The following is a 22047-nucleotide window of genomic DNA, read 5'->3' as shown; positions in this document are numbered from 1 at the left end:
TTATATAGTTCCTTTAAAAAAAGAAATAAAGTCTCCGTCGTAGTTCGGCGACTATAAACCGTACAGATTAGTTGGGAGTGTCAGAAAATTTGCTATATTGTCCGCCATAACTTGGCGAAAACCTCACCTCGATATTTTTATTCATTCTTGGTATACACTGAAGAGCCAAAGAAACTGGTACATCTGCCTAAGATCGTGTAGGACCCATTGAACACGCATAAATGCCGCAACACGACGTGGCATGGACTCTACTAATGCCGGAAGTAGTGCTGGGGGGAATTGACGCCATGAATGCTATAGGGCTGCCCATAAATCCATAAGAGTACTAAGGGTTGGAGATCTCTTCTGAACAGCACGCTGCAAGGCATACCAGATATGCTCAATAATGTTCATATCTGGGGAGTTCAGTGGCCAGCGGAAGTGTTTGAACTCACAAGAATGTTCGTGGAGCCAATCTGTAGCAATTCTGCACGAGTGGCCTGCTGAAATTGACCAAGTTCGTCGGAATGCACAATGGACATGAATGGATGCAGGTGATCAGACAAGATGTTTACGTACGTGTCACCTGTGACAGTCATACCTAGTCGTATCGGGAGTCCCATATCACTCCAAGTGCACATGTCCTACACCATTACAGAGCCTCCATCAACTTGAACAGTCCCCTGCTGACACGCAGCATCCATGGATTCATTAAGTTGTCTCTTACCCGTACACGTACATCCGCTCGATACAATTTGAAACGAGACTCGTCGTACCAGGCAACATGTGTCCAGTAATTAACAGTCCAATGTCGGTGTTGACGGGCCCAGGCGAGGCGTAAAGCTTTGTGTCGTGCAGCCATCCAGGGTGTACGAGTGGGCCTTCGACTCCGAAAGTCCATATCGATGATGTTTCGTTGAATGGTTCGCACGCTGACACTTGTTGATGGTCCAGCATAGAAATCTGCAGCAAAAAATGGTTCAAATGGCTCTGAGCACTATGGGACTTAACAGCTGAGGTCATCAGTCCCCTAGAACTTAGAACTACTTAAACCTAACTAACCTAAGAACATCACACACATCCATGCCCGAGGCAGGATTCGAACCTGTGACCGTAGCGGTCACGCAGTTCCATACTGAAGCGCCTAGAACCGGCCGACCAGAAATCTGCAGCAGTTTGGGGAATTATTGTGCTTCTGTCACGTTGAACAATTCTCTTCAGTCGTCGTTGGTCCCGTTCTTGCAGGATCTTTTTCCGGCCGCAGCGGTGTCGGAGATTTGATATTTTACCGGATGCCTGATATTCACGGTACATTCGTGAAATAGTCGTACGGGAAAATCCCCACTTCATCGCTACCTCAGAGATGCTGTGTCCCATCGCTCGTGCGCCGACATTAAAATCACGTTCAAACTTACGTGAATATTGACAACCTGCCGTTGTAGCAGCACTAACCGACCTAACAACTTCGCCAGACACTTGTTGTCTTACTTAGGCATTGCCAACCGCAGCGCCGTTCCTACATGTGCTTTCGCCCATTCGAAGTTAATATGATATTTCCTCCAACGCAATTCCCTGTGAAATATTTATGATTCCCGGATTTTCTAAATGAATCCGGCGTAACTCGACTGCCCGTGCGTATTACAGCTGCCAGTTTAACATTTATTTCTCGTAAGATCTGTAGTTTCTTTAGGGCTTGAAAGATTGATAATTCAGGGTGGCTACTCAAACCTGGAAAAAAATATCCCCTAAGAATTCTATGTGTGAAGAGGAAGATGGTATCAAGAATCTTGTGATAAATTAATAATGAGCTCGGTTGGGAGCAGCAGCGTACCATAATAATTACTTTTGTTTCCTCTCAGCTGAGCTATCTTCCAACCATAAGCTGTAGTTACATCGCAGCTTTTAAACGGCGATAATTTATGTGGAATAATATTCGTATAATTAACACACGTTGAGATACTAAATATTTTAAAATTTGTGGTTTTTGAAGCTCAATAAAGTTTTAATTTCAGTTCTAGGTTAAGAATACAGAATTCCCTGAGATTTTATGAGATTACATGAGATTTCCCCGATTTTTCCAGGTAAAATATAGTTCCCTTAGACTTCCAGGTTCTCCACAAGAAACGCCACCGTGCTAATTGTTCAGCTTGGCTAAAAGTGCACCCATTTTTTTTAATGTGTACTCTAACAAACAGGCAAATTTACCATTAATGATTATTACCTCTCCTGAACCTATTCAGTTCTCTGAAGAGCTCCCTTCGGTATAAACTGGTGCTGCGTATTTGTTGAGTTTGCAGTTCTTCTGGAGTTAATGTACTTGCTGGATGGGGCCGCTGTTTATAATGTGAAGGAGTGTCTATTCAATGGACCGCCTGTTCAGTTTTCCTATTTTATATTCTTCAGCTATTGCCTGGACTCTAATAATATTATAGGTGTAAGGCCTGATAGAACGCACAATACTTCAGTAGACGTCGTTCTGTACGCTGATTAAGCACTGGATTCTTCGAACCTGCACAGCGATATTTTCTTCTTAGTGCGTGACTCAAAACAGGATCTGCGTATACCAGTTACTGGTACCTTTGTGAATTATTTTCATCGCTCCTGTACCCAGGCCCCGGTTGAACCTTGCTCATCTAGCTAAAGAATGCATAAATTTCGTGCACTTTTCAGTCATGTACTGTGTGTGTTCATTAAACAAAATTTTATAATGAATAATTACAAAAAAACTAAACTCCTCCCGAACAGGCCATGAAGGCCCAACGGTACCGACCGGCCGCCGTGTCATCCTCAGACCACAGGCGTCGCTGGATGCTGATATGGAGGGGCATGAGGTCAGCACACCGCTCTCCCGGCCGTATGTCAGTTTCTGAGACCGGAGCCGTCACTTCTCAATCAAGTTCAAAATGGTTCAAATGGCTCTGAGCACTATGGGACTTAACATCTATGGTCATCAGTCCCCTAGAACTTAGAACTACTTAAACCTAACTAACATACGGACATCACACAACACCCAGTCATCACGAGGCAGAGAAAATCCCTGACCCCGCCGGGAATCGAACCCGGGAACCCGGGCGCGGGAAGCGAGAACGCTACCGCACGACCACGAGCTGCGGACTCAATCAAGTAGCTCCTCAGTTTCCCTCACAAGGGCTGAGTGTACCCCGCTTGCCAACAGCGCTCGGCAGACCGGATGGTCAGCCATCCAAGTGCTAGCCCAGCCCGACAGCGCTTAACTTCGGTGATCTGACGGGAACCAGTGTTACCACAGCGGCAAGGCCGTTGGCACTCAATAATTATATCCAAGTATTTTAATTGTTCGACCTGTAAAACATTGTTTAAAACGATACTAAATGTTGCTCTGTGTTTACGACTTCCCCTTGTTATTAGCATTACTTTCGACTTTTGCTCACTAAACGAGAATCAGATCGGGTAATCTGGCAGGCCAGTCGAGGCGCCTGTTTTCCTCAAACTGGGAGCGTATGCACGTGTGAACTCGGCTGTTCATCTTGATGGATAGGAGTGTCCACAGCCTACGAGGTGTGTGAGAAATGTAATGAGACTGACAACAGTGCGAGCGATTTGACAACGCTGTGTTGCTTCATATGGCTCTGAGCACTATGGGACTTAACATCTGAGGTCATCAGTCCCCTAGAAATTAGAACTACTTAAACCTAACTAACCTAAGGACATCACACACATCCATGCCCGAGGCAGGATTAGAACCTGCGACCGTAGCGGTCGCGCGGTTCCAGACTGTAGCGCCTAGAACCGCTCGGCCACTCCGGCCGGCCAACGCTATGTTGTCCTACTTGTGTAGACAGGTGCGTTCATCCCTTCCAGACACTCAGTTCGAGTTTCAGCCCTGTACAGCCATCAGTGATTTTTGAGAACGCCATTATTTAAGTCGTGTTTTTGCCGTGTTTTACGGAACTGAATCAGCGGAATTTAGAGCAATGTTATGCCATCAAGTTTCGTGTTAAACCTGAGAAGCCCGCAAGTGTGACCTTCGAATAGTTGAAACAGGTCTATGGGTACATTTTGATCAAGAGCGCAGGTTTTGCTGGCACAAACTATTTTTGGAATGCCGAGAATACGTTCATGATGAACCTCGCCCAGGGAGACCAACTTCAAAAACCGACGAAAACGTCGAAGGTGTGCATGTCCTTGTGATATCCCAAACGACATTTAACAATGAGGATGATGGGTGCCCTGTTAAACATTTTCAATGTAAACCAAATTTCGACTGAAGTTTTGCACATGCGTAAGGTTTGTGCCAAAATTGTGCTGAAAAACCTCACAAGTGAGCAGAAGGGCAATCGAAGAAATGTGTTCGTTGATCATCTTGAGAGGATTGCCAGTGGTCACGAATGGTTTCACCACCAGCAGGAGTCGAATCAGTGTACCTCCGAACCGAGCGCCACTGCACACGGGTGCCTTAGCAGCCTCGGCTATTGAGGCAGGTCTCAGGGTAAAGGCTCCAGGTGACTTAATATTTTGTTCGCTGTTCCAAGTGTACAGTATATAGGGCAGGCACCAGTGATGAATCCTACACTTTTTAGCACAAGCCTGAGACAAAACAGCAAAGTGAAGAGTGCAACACCAAGACATCTCCTCGAAGGACAAAAGCTCGAGTAAGAGAATGAAAGTTCTTAACAATGCTGATTTGCTTCTTGACAGTATGGGTATTGTGCATAAAGAATTTGTTCTTCTAGGACAACCTGTCACCGAGAGTTTTTCAAAACCTGTCCTTCAAAGGCTGGGGAAAAGGATAAATCGAGTGAAACTAGACACTGCAGACAATGACAGTGGCTCATGTCACACGGCCACGTCCATCGCGGAATTTTTGACCTCAAACGGGATTCCTGTTGTTCCGCAGCCCTCCCAACTCCCTATTCACCTGATATGAGTCCGTATGAATTTTGTTTCCCCGACATTGAAAAATGTGTTAAAAGGACATCATTTTGGGACTCTGAAGAGGATTAGTAGTAGTAGTAGTAGTAGTAGTAGTAGTAGTAGCTTTATTCATCCGTAGATCTATTTTTACAAGGATATACGACATGTCAAAGTATTTACAAGTTTAGACCAATTTAAAATTAGCTAATTCGTACACGCATACATTTGCAGACTTATAGTTAGTTAAGAAACATGCCTTCCGAAATGTCTTCACAAAAGAAGACGAAGTAAATATTCCAGAATTCGAATTAAGAACGACTGCCAACATGATTAACGTGGAAGTAAATATCCTCGGAGTAGTGAAGCAACTTAAATCACTTAATAAAAGCAAGTCTTCTGGTCCAGGCTGTATACCAATTAGGTTCCTTTCAGAGTAGGCTGATGTATTAGCTCCATATTTATCAATCATATATAACCGTTCGCTTGACGGAAGATCCGCACCCAAAGACCGGAAAGTTGCACTGGTCACACCAATATTCAAGAAGGGTAGTAGGAGCAATCCACTAAATTACACCCCCATATCGTTAACGTCGATATGCAGCAGGATTTTGGAACATATATTGTGTTCGAACATTATGAATTACCTCGAATAAAACGGTCTATTGACACAGTCATCATGGGTTTAGAAAACATCGTTCTTGTGAAACACAACTAGCTCTTTATTCACATGAAGTGTTGAGTGCTATTGACAAGGGATTTCAGATCGATTCTGTATTTCTGGATTTCCGGAAGGCTTTTGACACTGTACCACACAAGTCACTTGTAGCGAAATTGCGTGCTTATGGGATATCGTCTCAGTTATGTGACTGGATTTGTGATTTCCTGTCAGAGAGGTCACAGTTCGTAGTAACTGACGGAAACTCATCGAGTAAAACAAAAGTGATTTCTGGCGTTCCGCAGGGTAATGTTACAGGCCTTTTGCTGTTCCTTATCTATATAAACGATTTGGGAGACAATCCGAGCAGCCGTCTCAGGTTGTTTGCAGATGACGCTGTCGTTTATCGAATAATAAACTCATCAGAAGATCAAAACAAATTGCAAAAGAATTTAGAAAAGATATCTGAATGGTGCGAAAATTGGCAGTTGATCCTAAATAACGAAAAGTGTGAGGTCATCCACATGAGTGCTAAAAGAAATCCGTTAAACTTCGATTGCACGATAAATCAGTCAAATCTAAAGGCCGTAAATTGAACCAAATCCCTAGGAATTACGATTACGAACAACTTAAATTGGAAGGAATACATAGAAAATGTTGTGGGGAAGGCTAACCAAAGACTGCGTTATATTGGCAGGACACTTGGAAAATGTAACAGATCAACTAAGGAGACTGCATACACTACTATTGTCCGTCCTCTTTTAGAATATTGCTGCGCGGTGTGGGATCCTTACCAGATAGGACTGACGGAGTACATCGAAAAAGTTCAAAGAAGCGCAGCACGTTTTGTATTATCGCGAAATTTTGGAGACAGTGTCACTGAAATGATACAGGATTTGGGCTGGACATCATCAAAAGAAAGGCGTCTTTCGTTGTGACGGAATCTTCTCACGAAATTCCAATCACCAACTTTCTCCTCGAATGCGAAAATATTTTTTTGACACCGACCTCATAGAGAGAAATGATCACAACGATAAAATAAGGGAAATCAGAGCGCTTGCCGAAGGATATGGGTGTTTGTTCTTTCCACGTGCTATACGGGATTGGAATAGTAGAGAACCCTCTACCAGGCAGCTAAATGTGATTTGCAGAGTGTCCATGTAGATGTAGAGACAATCGTTAGATTTACTCCTGGTATACTTCTTTTACAACTAACTTATTGAATAATGTAATGCGATACTGTTCACTCATATCTCACTATCAGACACTACACACACATTGTTTCATAACACTTCATTCACTACACACGCGCACACACACACACACACACACACACGCACACACACACACACACACACACACACACACACACTGGTGATCTCTGAGCCATTTTCTGTACCGCAACTTCCCATTTGCTACCATGAAAAACTGAGTTAGCATCCCTCTATAATGAGTGAGATGTTGAGCTCAGAAAGAGGAAGAGATGTTAGTATTGTGCTATGCATAGCTTCGGGGAAAGTTTTTCTAGAAAAGGAAAAAAGAACGAAAAAAACAGTGTGAAGGTGTTCTGTGAAATGTTGGATGTTTTATAATCATTATTATTATTATTTATTTGTATATCATTTTTTTACCAAACCCCTACTCTGCTTCATCTAAGTAATCCTTCAATGTAAAGATGTTTTGCATAACAGATACTGTTTACCTGCCTTTTTAAATAAGTGTATTTCTGCAATTTCTTTAATCTCTTTTGATAATTTACTGTACAGTTTTATTCCTTGGTAGAAAATGCTGTTTTGAGTTTTATGTTTATTTTTTCTTGGTAAATTTAAGTTGAGTCCAGCTCTTGTTCCATGGTCATGGACAGAGCTGTTTGTGCAGTAATTACTAATGTTACATTTGATCTGTACAACTGGCTGGTAAATGTATTCCCACGGAGCAGTTGAATTCCCCAGTGTTTTGAACAGATCTTTACAATGAGTTCGACTAGTATTTTTTGTTATTATTCTTTCGGTTCTTTTCTGGAGTTTGAAAATTTGTCCATGTTTTGTGCATTTGTTCCCCAAAAAAGAATGACATAGCTAAGAATTTAGTGTACATATGAATAGTATGTAACTAAATGACACTGCATGTTACACAATGATGATAGGATTCTAAGGACATAACATGCTGATGACATTCTGTTTGCAAGTGCCTTTGTGTGTTCACACCACTTCAACTGAGAATCAGTATTCATTCCTAGAAATTTAGCATTTGTTACACAGTCTATAGAGGTACCATCTACATTTAATTTAACATTGTCATTTTCCCTCTTCAAACTGAAATTTATGTTCATTGTCACTTTATTGGTTATTGACGAATCGTAAACTTCCTTGAGAGTTTCATTCAAATGTATGTGATCGACATGTTAAAGGCCCTACCAGACGAAGCCTCTCAGTTACCAAGACTGGGAACAACGACTTCACCGGTGTACAGCCGCCAAAGGGTTTGAAGACGACAATATCGTTGTTTGAAAAAAAATAGGTATTTTGGTAGATAAAAAATTAGACTCATCTTTCTCAGACACGTCATACTTATTAAGATACAGAAGAAATGGTAATACTTGGTGAACGAAAATTTTGAAATGAACTTCCTGGTCCACGTTCACGGAAACCTGAATGAGCAGGCCAAAGTGATGGCACTGAAAACACCTCTAAATATTAAATACTCCCTCCAGATGGAACTACATACTGCGGCTTAGCTCCATTATTTGAAAGAGAGAGAAATCGCGACTTGTGCAACCACAATGGACGCCTTCAGTCAGCTTCAATCCAGTTTCTGTGTTGTTTGCCCCAGTGCAGACGAGTAACTTTATGTGCCACCGTCAGCCACAGTTTTCTGCGAGGTATCCGACACAGAATGTTCTTCTATGCAGTTCCGTGCGCAGTTTTCTTTCGCGATGAACCTGTATCCACTGACATTAGCAATTCCTGTCTGGTTTGAAACCGATTGTCATTCACAAGGCGTGACAATCATTTCCGGTCTCCATCAGTAAGAGTCGTTTTACGACACATGCTGTTATGCGGGGTTGCGTGCGGTACACATTTCCTGTTAGACACGTTCGACAGTCCACGTTGATGCACCAACAAGCCGTGCAAATTCATTCACGGTATGCCTGTGGGCTCCTCGAAAGACGATTACTTCTTTTTGCTATTCTGTCACATCAACACGTCGAGCCGTCTCACACATGACTCGTGGATACCAGTTCTGCACTGCTACACAGTTATCAGAGTACCCTCTGAGGGTAGTAACTGATAATTTTGAGCTAACAAGGGAACCTCCCCATCGCACCCCCCTCAGATTTAGTTATAAGTTGGCACAGTGGATAGGCCTTGAAAAACTGAACTCATATCAATCGAGAAAACAGGAATAAGTTGTATGGAACTATGAAAAAAATAAGCAAAATATACGAACTGAGTAGTCCAATTGCAACATATGGAACATAAAGGTTAGTGAAAACTCTTTAGCGCAGTGGTCCCGTGGTTAGCGTGAGTAGTTGCGGAACGGGAGGACCTTGGTTCAAGTCTTCCCTCGAGAGAAAAGTTTAACTTTTTATTTTCAGTTTATGTGACAAACTCTTATGTTTTCATCACTTTTTTGGGAGTGATTATCACATCCACAAGAAAACCTAAATCGGGCAAGGTAGAACAATCTTTGTACCCATTCGCCAAGTGTACAAGTTAGATGGGTCGAGAACATATTCCTGTCATGTGACGCACATGCCGTCACCAGTGTCATATAGAATATATCAGACGTGTTTTTCTGTGGAGGAATCGGTTGACCTTGCGATCAAATGTTTTCGGTTCCCATTGGAGAGGCACGTCCTTTCGTCTACTAATCGCACGGTTTTGCGGTGCGGTCGCAAAACACAGACACTAAACTTATTACAGTGAACGAACGGACAGATCATAACTTTGCGAAAATAAAGAAGTAAACTTCTCGCTCGAGGAAGACTTGAACCAAGGACTTCTCGCTCCGCAGTCGCTCACGCTAAACACGGGACCACAGCGCTCCTGAACTAACGTTCTCCTGTATGTTGCATGTGTTACGCATGAACTACTCAGTTTGTATATTTTTCTAAATTTTTTCATAGTTCCACACAACTTCTTCCTGTTTTCTCGATTGACCTGTGTTCAGTTTTTCAAGGCCTATCCACTGTGCCAACTTATAACTAAATCTGAGGGGGGTGCGATGGGGAGGTTCCTTTGTAAGAAGTTACGGTGACACAGAAGAACGAGACTGAAGCTGAGAGTTTATGGACTTAGATGATACGTTTAACCAGTGGTGGTCACCTTCCAACTACATCTACATCTACGTATATACTCCGCTAGCCACCAAGCGGTGTGTGGCGTAGGGTACTATTCGCGCCAAAGTCATGTTTCCCCCCTCTGTTCCACTCGCGGATCGCGCGAGGGGAAAACGACTCTCTGAACGCCTCAGTACGAGCTCTTATTTCGCTTATCTTTGAATGGTGATCATTGCGCGATATGAAAGTTGGTGGTAATAATATATGCTCCACATCCTCGGCTAAGATCGGATTTTGGAATTTAGTGAGCAGCCCCTCTCGTTTAGCGCGTCGTCTGTCTGAAAGTGTGTCCCACTTCAAACTTTCTACGAGATCTGTAACGCTCTCGCGATGGCTAAATGTACCAGTCACGAATCTTGCTGCTCTTCTTTGGACCTTCTCAATCTCTTGAATCAGACGCAACTGGTAAGAGCAATACTCTACGACTGTACGAACTGACGTATTGTAAGCTATTTCCTTTGTTGCATCGCTACAGGATTCTACCTATAAACCGCAATCTAGAGTTCGCCTTACCCGTCACTTGTGTAATCTGACCGTTCCATTTGAGATCATTTCGAAAAGTCACACCCAGATACTTCAGGGATGTTACCGCTTCCAAAGACTAGGCATTCATTTTGTACTCTTACATTAATGAGGATTTTCTCTTTGTTATACGCAGTAGGTTACACTTACTAATATTGGGAGATAACTGCCAGTCATTACACTACGCATTTATGTTCTGCAAAGCCTCATTAATTTGCTCACAACTTTCGTGTGATACTATTTTCGTGTAGACTACTTCATTGGCAAACTAATGCTGCTGTCAATACCATCAACCAGATCGTTTATGTGAATCGTAAAAAGCAGCGGGCCTATTACGCAGCCCTGGGCCACACCTGATGTTATGCTTGTTCCTGTTGAAGTCTCCCCATTCAGGACGACATACTGCTCTCTGTCTGTTAGAAAACTTTCTATCCAGCCTCATATGTCATAGAATAGACCGTAAGAGTGCGGAACTGAGTCGAACGCCTTTCGAAAGTCGAGGAATATGGCATCCACCTGGGAGCCGGTATCTAGAACCTGTTGTATATCATGCACAAAGAAGGCCAGCTGTGTCTCGCATGACCGCTGTTTCCTAAAACCGTACTGGTTTCTGCAGATTAGCTTCTCAGAGTCTAGAAAAGTCATTATGTCTGAACACAAAATATGTCAGTGCGCGCTCGTGTGTGTGTGTGTTTTGCCGACCTGGAGTCTTAGAGGGACCATTTGATCTTGTTTTATTCACGCACTTGTTACTGTTGCACTCCCACTTCATCACGCCACAGGAGAGCGGAAAAAAGGAGGGCTCAAAAAGCGTAAGTAACACTTGCTGCTACGGATCACGTTCAGATTTCGTTGAATGGCTTTGAATGGTCCGTAGTGGTTCCAGCCTGTATACGAGAGCAAAAATTACGGTCGCGCTGCACTTCAAGGGGCGTGTGATCTCGTTCAATGTAAATGTAGCCCAAAAATGTCTTTAGAAATGGACAGAAACGTCAGCAGTCTCGAAGATCGTCAACACCATCATCTTGTTGCTGGTCGCAATGCAAATTAACGTTTTCGACCGCTAAATACGTGGTAATCAACGCCCCTGGAAAAGGGGTGGTTTCATTAAGCCCTTTACGTCACCCTCTGAGGCCTTTTCGTCTGTGTGTCTGAAATATTTCCGTCGGCCACACATAAGAAACTACCGCTAAATACGTGGTAATCAACGCCCCTGGAAAAGGGGTGGTTTCATTAAGACCTTTACGTCACCCTCTGAGGCCTTTTCGTCTGTGTGTCTGAAATATTTCCGTCGGCCACACATAAGAAACTACCGCTAAATACGTGGTAATCAACGCCCCTGGAAAAGGGGTGGTTTCATTAAGACCTTTACGTCACCCTCTGAGGCCTTTTCGTCTGTGTGTCTGAAATATTTCCGTCGGCCACACATAAGAAACTACCGCTAAATACGTGGTAATCAACGCCCCTGGAAAAGGGGTGGTTTCATTAAGCCCTTTACGTCACCCTCTGAGGCCTTTTCGTCTGTGTGTCTGAAATATTTCCGTCGGCCACACATAAGAAACTACCGCTAAATACGTGGTAATCAACGCCCCTGGAAAAGGGGTGGTTTCATTAAGACCTTTACGTCACCCTCTGAGGCCTTTTCGTCTGTGTGTCTGAAATATTTCCGTCGGCCACACATAAGAAACCGTGTGATTTTAAGATTGGGTGTTTCTGTTCTGACCTCCATCACAGAGACGACAAAAGAAGGGGTGAAATGTGGATAGGAGGGGCTGCGATGACCTTCTCAACGTGTGACACGTCCACAGTGCCGTTGGTCTGATTTTTGGTGAAATTTGGCGCCAATGTGACATTAACCGACCTTACAGTTCACATTAACTTCCGAGCTGTGGCTGCTTCCAGTTTTTTTTTTTTTTTTTTTTTTTTTACGTCGCAGGCGCACGCTTTAGCATCACTACAGAGAAATGTGGTAGGCACCACTGAGCAAAATTTTAAACTTATGGTGCCAACGGGAGGCAATTACGGGGTTTCCAAAATGCGATCCTTCAAATTTGTTGCGCAGTGTATATGTTCGGTAGATACTGAAGTTGCTTTGCCATGACCTTCCAATGGTCCTGTATCGAGGCAATACTTCGATGGGTTCAGAATACCGAGGATAATACGTATTTTAATAGAAATTCGCGCATGAAGTTTTCCTTCTTGACACATTTTTATGCAGACGCTCTGTGATTGCGGTCATTGAATTTGTAGTTTTGCCTCCTGTATGAATCTGTATCTCAAAATAATTAAGTACCCCTTCTTTGTAAGAATTTGACAACACAGTTGCTGAGAGATATCCACGTATGCGTGATACATCATGGAAAAGTCTCAGGTTTACAACAGCACGTAGAAGCTCCTCTCGCAACGCATGACGTCTGCACCAGATACAGTACAATTGTCCCTGTTCTGAATATACTGTATATAGAATACAGCAGTACATCGGAATTTACATGAACTCTTACCCGAAAAGATCTGTTCCCGATTGATTCCGCATGATATGACCGAAGCTGAGAAACTGGCTAGTATCAATTGGTGTAAAGAAAGGCGTAGAAACTTCGATGGGTGACAAGCAAAATCCGTATCCAACATCATCACACGAGACGAAAATTGGATACATAGTAGTCGTACGAGCCGCAAACTAAGCAGCACTCAGTTGTTTGAATGTCCCAGTATAACATAAAACCAATGAAAATGGTTCGTTCACGAAGTACTTCCAAGAAAATGATCGCTCATTTCTTTTGTTACGCTGGAGAGGTCATGGCCACTACCTTAGAGGCTCGTAGAACAGTTAATACTGAATGGCTGACAATTTCTTTTACACAAACTATCGATAAAATCAGAAGAAACAACCGAAAACGTCGCATCATTCTTCATGATGACAATGCTAGCTATGGCACCCAAAACAATTGATTATTTGACGGTAGAAAACATTGCATAAATGTCTCATTGCCCTTATTCACCTGATGTAAATAATAGGATTATAACTAAATACGTAAATTACTAGAGGACAGTGAGAGATTTCACTAATATGGATACTAGAGATGCTCGAATGGAAAGAGGGGAAAAATTCCTATAAGAAACACACTACACAGAGATAATTACTAAATGATTTTGATAAGTTCTTCTACTCAATGAATTTGCACAATTACGAATAACATTGAGAAGAGTCAATTTAATGTATCTGTTACTGTAGACACGACCAATTCGTTTTGTTTTTCTTTTCTCGACAGTGCGAATGCAACGCCCCCTGTAACATTTGTGAAAAATAGTTTATTTATATAATTTTTATTGTATTGACAATACGCTTTCTGGGACAAATTGGTGACATCAGAAGCCAGCGAGTTGCTATTTTCATTGTTTTAATAAGCAGTTGAATCCATCCGAAACTATGTTACGGAGTGATAGCATTGGAATGGAGAAAATGTTTGCAGAACTGGTTCGAAATCATGAAATTTTTTTGGAAATTTGTGGTAACTTCCTATGGGAGCAAACTGCTAAGGTCATCGGTCCCTAGGCTTACAGACTACTTAATCTAACTCGAATTAACTTACGCTAAGGAGAAGACAGACACCCTTGGTCGAGGGAGGACACGAACCGTGGCAACGCACCCTAGACCGCACAGCTACCACACGCGGCTCATGAAAAATTGCATACATTTTAAAGAAGAGTATACTATCTGATCAAAAGTATCCAAACACATATTAATGGGCGTTAGTAAGGGGTGTTTTTATCCTATGCCTTTATGACGGCTTGAGCTCTGCTACGGACAGTTTCAGTGAGGTGTCTGAAGGTGTGAGGAGGAATCGCAGCCCATTCGTCCTCAAGAGCCGTGACCAGAGAAGGAGAGGCGTTGGACGTTGAGTCTGGAGCGAAGCTGACGTTCTCTCCCATCCCAGAGGTGTTCAGTTGCGCTCAGTTCGGGCCTCAGCATCGGCCAAATCCATTTGAGGAATGCCATTGTCGACAAACCATTGCCTCACAGATACTACTTACGACATGCTGAAATAACCATCTCTAAACTGTTCCTATACTGTACGCAGTACACAATACTGTAAAATATTCTTACTTACTTAGCTTTCTATTCAGCATAATAAGGGGACCACGAAAAACACCAGCACACCTGTACTTCGCTGTTGGCACTAAATATAATGCCAGGTGACGCTGTCCAGCCTTTCGTCAAACCCAAACCCTTCCACTGGACTCTCACAACGCGATTCGTCACTACCAGTCACTCGTTTCCAGTCATCCACTGTCCAGTGTCTTTACACCACCGCAATTGTCGATTTTTATCGCTTGGCATTAACTACAGAAATATAAGGCATACGAAGCTGCTGAGACGACTGTGCCCCATGCCTTTTAACTCCGTAAGCACAGTCATTGTAGAAATTGGAGTGCAGGTAGCACTTTGGAGCTCACAAGTGATTCCTTCCGCTAATTCCATGCTGTTTTCACAACCACCGTCTACAATTCTCGACGGTCCCTGTCTGTCAGTATTTGAGACCTGGTTGATACTAATTTAGCTGTCACTGTTCCTTCACTTTCCCACTTCAGAATCAAATCACCAACAGTCGACTTGGGCAACTTTAGAAGTGTTGAAATGTCACTGATGGATCTGTCGCTCAGGTGATGACTAGTTAACGTTCGGAGTCACTGAACTCTCCTAATCGACCCAGTCTGCTGCTACTCTACTGACAAAGCAAGACGCCCGCCACCTTTTATACAGGCGGGTCCGCCCCTCTTGAGATCTAGTGGTCAGTTCCGTTCTGCATAGGTGTGCTCGGATACTTTCGATCAGATAGTGTATTTTGAAAAATAAAACTATTGAAATGTTCTTGCAGATTAAAACTGTGTTGCCGGACCGAGACTAACTCGTGACCTTTGCCTTTCACGGGCAAGTGCTCTACCAACGGAGCTACCCCAGTACGACCTGTCCTCATAGCTTCAGTTCTGCCAGTACCTCGTCTCCTAGCTTCCAAACTTCACAGAAGCTCTTATGCGAACCTTGCAGAATTAGCAGTCCTAGAATAAATGATATTGCAGAGATTTGGCTTAGACATAGCCTGGGGGATGTTTCCAGAATGAAATTTTTACTCTGCAGGGGAGAGTGCGCTGATATGAAACTTCCTGGCAGATTAAAACTGTGTGCCGGATTGAAACTCGAGGCAAAGATCTCGAGTTCGAATCTCGGTCTGGCACACAGTGCAGGAAGTTTCGTATCAGCGCACATTCCGCTGCAGAGTGAAAATTTCATTCTGAAATAAAACTGTTTTTTTTTACACATAGAAGAATCCTAACTGGCTCACCTTGCAGAAGGTCTCTCGCAATGGCGTTCTGCTGAAGCGAGCGCAGGTGCTTCTGGTAGAGCCGCTTCTGGGCCAGCAGCGCCTCGGCTGACTGCAGGCGAGACCTCACGTCCGGGCTGTCCTCGCTCGACTGCTGTCTGCAACACACCGCAGAGTCCAGGTCCTTATTTGTCGAGCGCAGGTTTCTGGCTGTTTAAATAAACTGACGGGAATTGAGAGAGCTACACAGTGAGCACTTTGGAAAAATTGGAAATTTGTGGTAAGTACTATGGGACCAAACTGCTGAGGTCATCGGTCCCTAGACTTACGCACTACATAATTCAACTTAAACTAACTCCCTCCATGCCCGAGGGAGGAGTCGAACCTCCGACGGGAGGAACCGCGCGAACCGTGACAAGACGCGTCAGACCGCACGAGCGAACATTTTGATCGAACGCTACCAAACTACAGTTTTTCCATGCCTGTGGGATACGTCAGTTAAAACTGCATCCTTAAGAGAGCTATTCTTACAGTCTAGATAAAAGCCATTCCTACAGATGAAGAATCGTGTGAGTAGACGACGGCTTTTGGATTTTCCCAACATTGCTGATACTTTTCAGGTGGCGATTGTAACACAGCATGCCCAAAAGATGTGGACGTGCAGCTTATAGCCATTTTTCGGAGTTTGAGAACGGGAATCGTGGGTGTGGGGGCCGTAGAAGCATCGTACCGACAGATCGCACAGATAGTTGGGTGTACTGCAATTACTGCAGAACCAGTCGTGATGAGATCAAGTGAGGACGACAATCTAAGGGAAAGTCCCTTCGAAAAGGTCTAGACTACGACATCTTGGAATAGTTCAGTTGGTTCTGTGTAATAGACAGGCGGCAAAAACTGATATCCGGACAGACTGGAGCATATCACTGAAAGCTCAGGAGGGATCTGGAATTGCCAAGCGTCTTTTACCCTAGCATCACATCACTGACAACAGAGATTTAAAGTGATGCAAAGCCAAGAGTCAACTGGAACATTTAGTGGGATTCTTTGGTGTTCAGCAATGAGTCTCGCTTCTGTTCACGGCGGTCAGAGAAGCGCCAGCGCCTCTGTAGACGACACGCGTCTGGAACGTCACAGGAAGCAGCGTTTCTCGAGACTATTACCTCTCCAAATCTTGGAATCAGGGTGTGGGAAACCACTGGATATGACAACAACACTGATGTGGCAACTGTTGAAGGGAGGCTGAATGGTCACCAACATTTGGCGAGAATGGTAAACCCTGTTGGCGTGCTCTTTTTGACTAGGGTACCAAATGGCATACTGCCGTACAATAATGCAAGACGCCACACTTCATCCCACAAACAACTTGAGGAACGTAGGAAATTGTAACTAACCTTCCTCGTCGTATGATTTGTCACCTACAGAGCACGTCTGGGACCTGGTATCCGACATTGATTCAGTTTCCCCACACAGCCCGAGAATCGATATAGAGGAAAGGTCAGAAATACTCGCTCGGGCTTCATAGCACGGCCGCAGCTAGCTCCCGTGCACGCTGCCGCAACGGGCATGTCACGTGGGCCTGTCCACTGCTACAACGTTGGCCGCGTAAGATGGCAGGGCCTCTGGCCCTCCGACACGTGATAGTAGACCCATTACGCCTCTCCATCTTGCATTATTGCGTTTGATTCTGTATACACACAAATTGCCTTTAATATACGATGGATATACTTCGGTGTGCAAATCAGTGACCGGATGCTCTGTACCGACATGCAAGTGAAATGATTTGCATAGGTGCGGCACGTATTTGAGTACGTCACGGTACCACCACGCCCTTGTGTGTGGGCAGACTACCGAGACGTGGGGAGTGGAGAAATAGGAAGTACCCCATAACAAACCAAAACTCTGGACCGAACACAGTAGATGCTAAGTCGGCTATCTCATAATTTCGCACTTCTTCCTCTCAGGCTGTAAATTCTTACGAGTGCAGTTTCACTCGTAACTACAGAACGCAGCATGTCATTCTCAATGGAGAGAAGTCTTCCGAAGTAAGAGTGATTTCAGGTGTGCCGCAGGGGAGTGTCATAGGACCGTTGCTATCACAATATACATAAATGACCTTGTGGATAAAATCGGAAGTTCATTGAGGCTTTTTGCAGATGATGCTGTGGTGTATCGAGAGGATGTAACAATGGAAAATTGTACTGAAATGCAGGAGGATCTGCAGCGAATTGACGCATGGTGCAGGGAATGGCAATTGAATCTCAATGTATACAAGTGTAATGTGCTGCGAAAACATAGAAAGATAGATCCCTTATCATTTAGCTACAAAATAGCAGGTCAGCAACTGGAAGCAGTTAATTCCATAAATTATCGGGGAGTACGCATTAGGAGTGATTTAAAATGGAATGGTCATATAAAGTTGATCGTCGGTAAAGCAGATGCCAGACTGAGATTCATTGGAAGAATCCTAAGGAAATGCAATCCGAAAACAAAGGAAGTAGGTTACAGTACGCTTGTTCGCCCACTGCTTGAATACTGCTCGGCAGTGTGGGATCCGTACCAGATAGGGTTGATAGAAGAGATAGAGAAGATCCAACGGAGAGCAGCGCGCTTCGTTACAGGATCATTTAGTAATCGTGAAAGCGTTACGGAGATGATAGATAAACTCCAGTGGAAGACTCTGCAGGAGAGACGCTCAGTAGCTCGGTACGGGCTTTTGTTAAAGTTTCGAGAACATACCTTCACCGAGGAGTCAAGCAGTATATTGCTCCCTCCTACGTATATCTCGCGAAGAGACCATGAGGATAAAATCAGAGAGATTAGAGCCCACACAGAAGCATACCGACAATCCTTCTTTCCACGAACAATACGAGACTGGAATAGAAGGGAGAACCGATAGAGGTACTCAGGGTACCCTCCGGCACAGACTGTCAAGTGGCTTGCGGAGTATGGATGTAGATGTAGATGTAGATATGTAGCAGTGCAATCAATCCGGAGCAACTACTTACATGCGCTGACAAATTTAAGGATAGAGCTTACGGACAAGGGAACCTCCCCATTGCACCTCCCTCAGATTTAGTGGTAAGCTGGTCCAGTGCATAGCCCGTGAAAAACTGAACACACATTAAACATGCAAACAGGAAGAAGGTGTACTGAACTATGAAAAAAAAGCAAAGTACAAACAGTGAACGGTCCAAGCTTAACAAGTGCAAGATCGAGGAAAGTTCAAGAGCCGTGGCGTAGTGGTTAAGCGGACACAGCGCTGGATTGCGAAGTGGGCGAGCCGGGTTCTTTTACCCTTCATGGCACTTCTTTCTATTATTTTTTTTCGCAACTTTATAAACTGTCCGTCCGGTCATTGGAATGTTTGTTCTTTTGCTGTAGTCTCGTAGTTGTCATACTAAACACTGGTTATGGAGTATAAGTCATGTGCTGAGAATACATTAACGTCGCAAGTAAATGTGATGAATAGCGAGAGCAGGCGAAATACAACATAGACGTCTCACAGAAATGAAAACAACAAATAAACGGATGTGAGCTATGTCGCAACAAAGGAATTTAAGAGTCGAAACTTCCAAAACGGAACGCAACTTCAAAAACGTTGAAAACATATATTTTGACAGAGCAAAAATAAACTGAGTGACTGTGAAACTTGCGTTCATTTGTTGAAGTTTATGTGACAAACTATTATGTTTTCATCATTTCCTTGGGAGTCATCGCATGCACATTCATACGAACACCTATGTCGGGCAATGATGCATATCACACGCACTCACCAGACGTAGAAATTAGGTCCTATCATATGACACAGGTAATGTTACTAATACCGTGTGTGACACACCAGACGTCTTTTACGAGGATTCGGTTGACTTGTCGCCGTGTCATCAAAAGTTTGCGGTTGCCATTCGAAAGCCACTTCCCTTCGGCTGCTAATAGAGTAGTAGTGCAGAATCAAATTACAGGTCCATTCGTTACACCTCGCTGTTGGAAACGGACGTAACACCACGACACGGACGCAAATCTGAATACAGCGAACAGTGAGAGAGAAAAAAATTGTCACGGAGTTTTGGACACGGATCGTCGAACGCGGCAGTCCAACACTAACCAGTTACCCACGACGCCTCTATTGTTTCAAGCTGCTCTGTACTATACTTCTTGTTCTTGGACAGCTCACTGTTTCTATTTTCCTTTTTTTCCCCACAGTTCCGTACAGCTCCTTCCAGTTTTCATGCTTGATCTGTATTCAATTTTCGACGGTCTCCACTGGGCCCCCTTACCACTAAATCTGATGGGAAGAGGGTGGGGGGTGCGATGGCGAGTTTCCCTTGGGAGGAACAACGATAACAACGAAAGGAAAAGAACACCAGCACACAACCCAACGGACCCTGTCAATGGCGCATCACGAGGTGCAAAGCCTCATCGTGGATCTCTGTGGCCTTAATAATCAGCGTGATGACAACGCTAGAGGGATATAATGTCTCTTACCATCCCTTTCTTTTAGCTCTCAATATGTATTAAGATAAATGTACTCACAATCCCGTGGAAGTCATACTGTTTCTTTCGTCTCATATCATTACTGAGGAATTAATCTCGACGGTGGTATCTGAAAATTTGTTTCCTTGGGTGGGTGATGTTCACAGGAGTTGCACTCACAAATTACATTGGTGAGAGACTGGATATGCCTGGACAGCGCGCTAACACAAAAAAGGTCAGGCTAGGTAACAGTTTTTTTTTGTCTCAAATACCATACTTATACATACCCTTCTTTCTTTTCTAGTGTTATCACAATGCACGCTAGTTTTATTGATTTCTTTACCTTACGTCTTAGCTCATAATTGTAATTTGGAGGAGTACAAGGTGGGGGGTGGGGTTGGGGGGGGTAGTCTTATGTATCAGTTTAACATTAGCAATAATCAGATGTCTTAAAATACTCAGTATCAGGGGTACCCCACACAAACAATTCGCTTTAGTTGCGTCACATACGAGTAAGTATCCTTAAGATAGACGATAAGAATTTTCTTTGCTACATTTCATGCTGCAGGGTGTTTCAAAAATGACCGGTATATTTGAAACGGCAATAAAAACTAAACGAGCAGCGATAGAAATACACCGTTTGTTGCAATATGCTTGGGACAACAGTACATTTTCAGGCAGACAAACTTTCGAAATTACAGTAGTTACAATTTTCAACAACAGATGGCGCTGCGGTCTGGGACACTCTATAGTACGATATTTTCACCCGAAACCTTTGAGAACGTGTCTGGCGGAATGGCTTCACATGCAGATGAGATGTACTGCTTCAGCTGTTCAATTGTTTCTGGATTCTGGCGGTACACCTGGTCTTTCAAGTGTCCCCACAGAAAGAAGTCACAGGGGTTCATGTCTGGCGAATAGGGAGGCCAATCCACGCCGCCTCCTGTATGTTTCGGATAGCCCAAAGCAATCACACGATCATCGAAATATTCATTCAGGAAATTAAAGACGTCGGCCGTGCGATGTGGCCGGGCACCGTCTTGCATAAACCACGAGGTGTTCGCAGTGTCGTCTAAGGCAGTTTGTACCGCCACAAATTCACGAAGAATGTCCAGATAGCGTGATGCAGTAATCGTTTCCGATCTGAAAAATGGGCCAATGATTCCTTTGGAAGAAATGGCCCAGACCAGTACTTTTTGAGGATGCAGGGACGATGGGACTGCAACATGGGGCTTTTCGGTTCCCCATATGCGCCAGTTCTGTTTATTGACGAAGCCGTCCAGGTAAAAATAAGCTTCGTCAGTAAACCAAATGCTGCCCACATGCATATCGCCGTCATCAATCCTGTGCACTATATCGTTAGCGAATGTCTCTCGTGCAGCAATGGTAGCGGCGCTGAGGGGTTGCCGCGTTTGAATTTTGTATGGATAGAGGTGTAAACTCTGGCGCATGAGACGATACGTGGACGTTGGCGTCATTTGGACCGCAGCTGCAACACGGCGAACGGAAACCCGAGGCCGCTGTCGGATCACTAGCTGCGCGTTGCCCTCTGTGGTTGACGTACGCGGTCGCCCTACCTTTCCAGCACGTTCATCCGTCACGTTCGCAGTCCGTTGAAATTTTTCAAACAGATCCTTTATTGTATCGCTTTTCGGTCCTTTGGTTACATTAAACCTCCGTTGAAAACTTCGTCTTGTTGCAACAACACTGTGTTCTAGGCGGTGGAATTCCAACACCAGAAAAATCCTCTGTTCTAAGGAATAAACCATGTTGTCCACAGCACACTTGCACGTTGTGAACAGCGCACGCTTACAGCAGAAAGACGACGTACAGAATGGCGCACCCACAGACTGCGTTGTCTTCTA

The 22047-nt window shown here is 44.0% G+C and overlaps 1 protein-coding gene and 1 pseudogene across 1 annotated transcript in view; both read right to left on the bottom strand.

Moving 5' to 3' along the window:
- Nucleotides 1-22047, bottom strand: part of LOC126262703 (doublesex- and mab-3-related transcription factor 2) — a 113263-nt gene that overhangs the window by 27543 nt on the left and 63673 nt on the right. The window contains exon 3 of the mRNA XM_049959482.1: nucleotides 15734-15870. Coding sequence (XP_049815439.1) covers nucleotides 15734-15870 — 137 coding nt within the window. The remainder of the gene's footprint in view (nucleotides 1-15733; nucleotides 15871-22047) is intronic.
- Nucleotides 3146-3263, bottom strand: LOC126263947 (5S ribosomal RNA; annotated as a pseudogene).

The sequence above is a fragment of the Schistocerca nitens genome, chromosome 6, assembly GCF_023898315.1.
Source record: "Schistocerca nitens isolate TAMUIC-IGC-003100 chromosome 6, iqSchNite1.1, whole genome shotgun sequence".
Taxonomy (NCBI): Eukaryota; Metazoa; Arthropoda; class Insecta; order Orthoptera; family Acrididae; genus Schistocerca; species Schistocerca nitens.
Note: the sequence above shows the minus strand (reverse complement) of the source record. Positions and strands in the feature narration are given on the sequence as shown.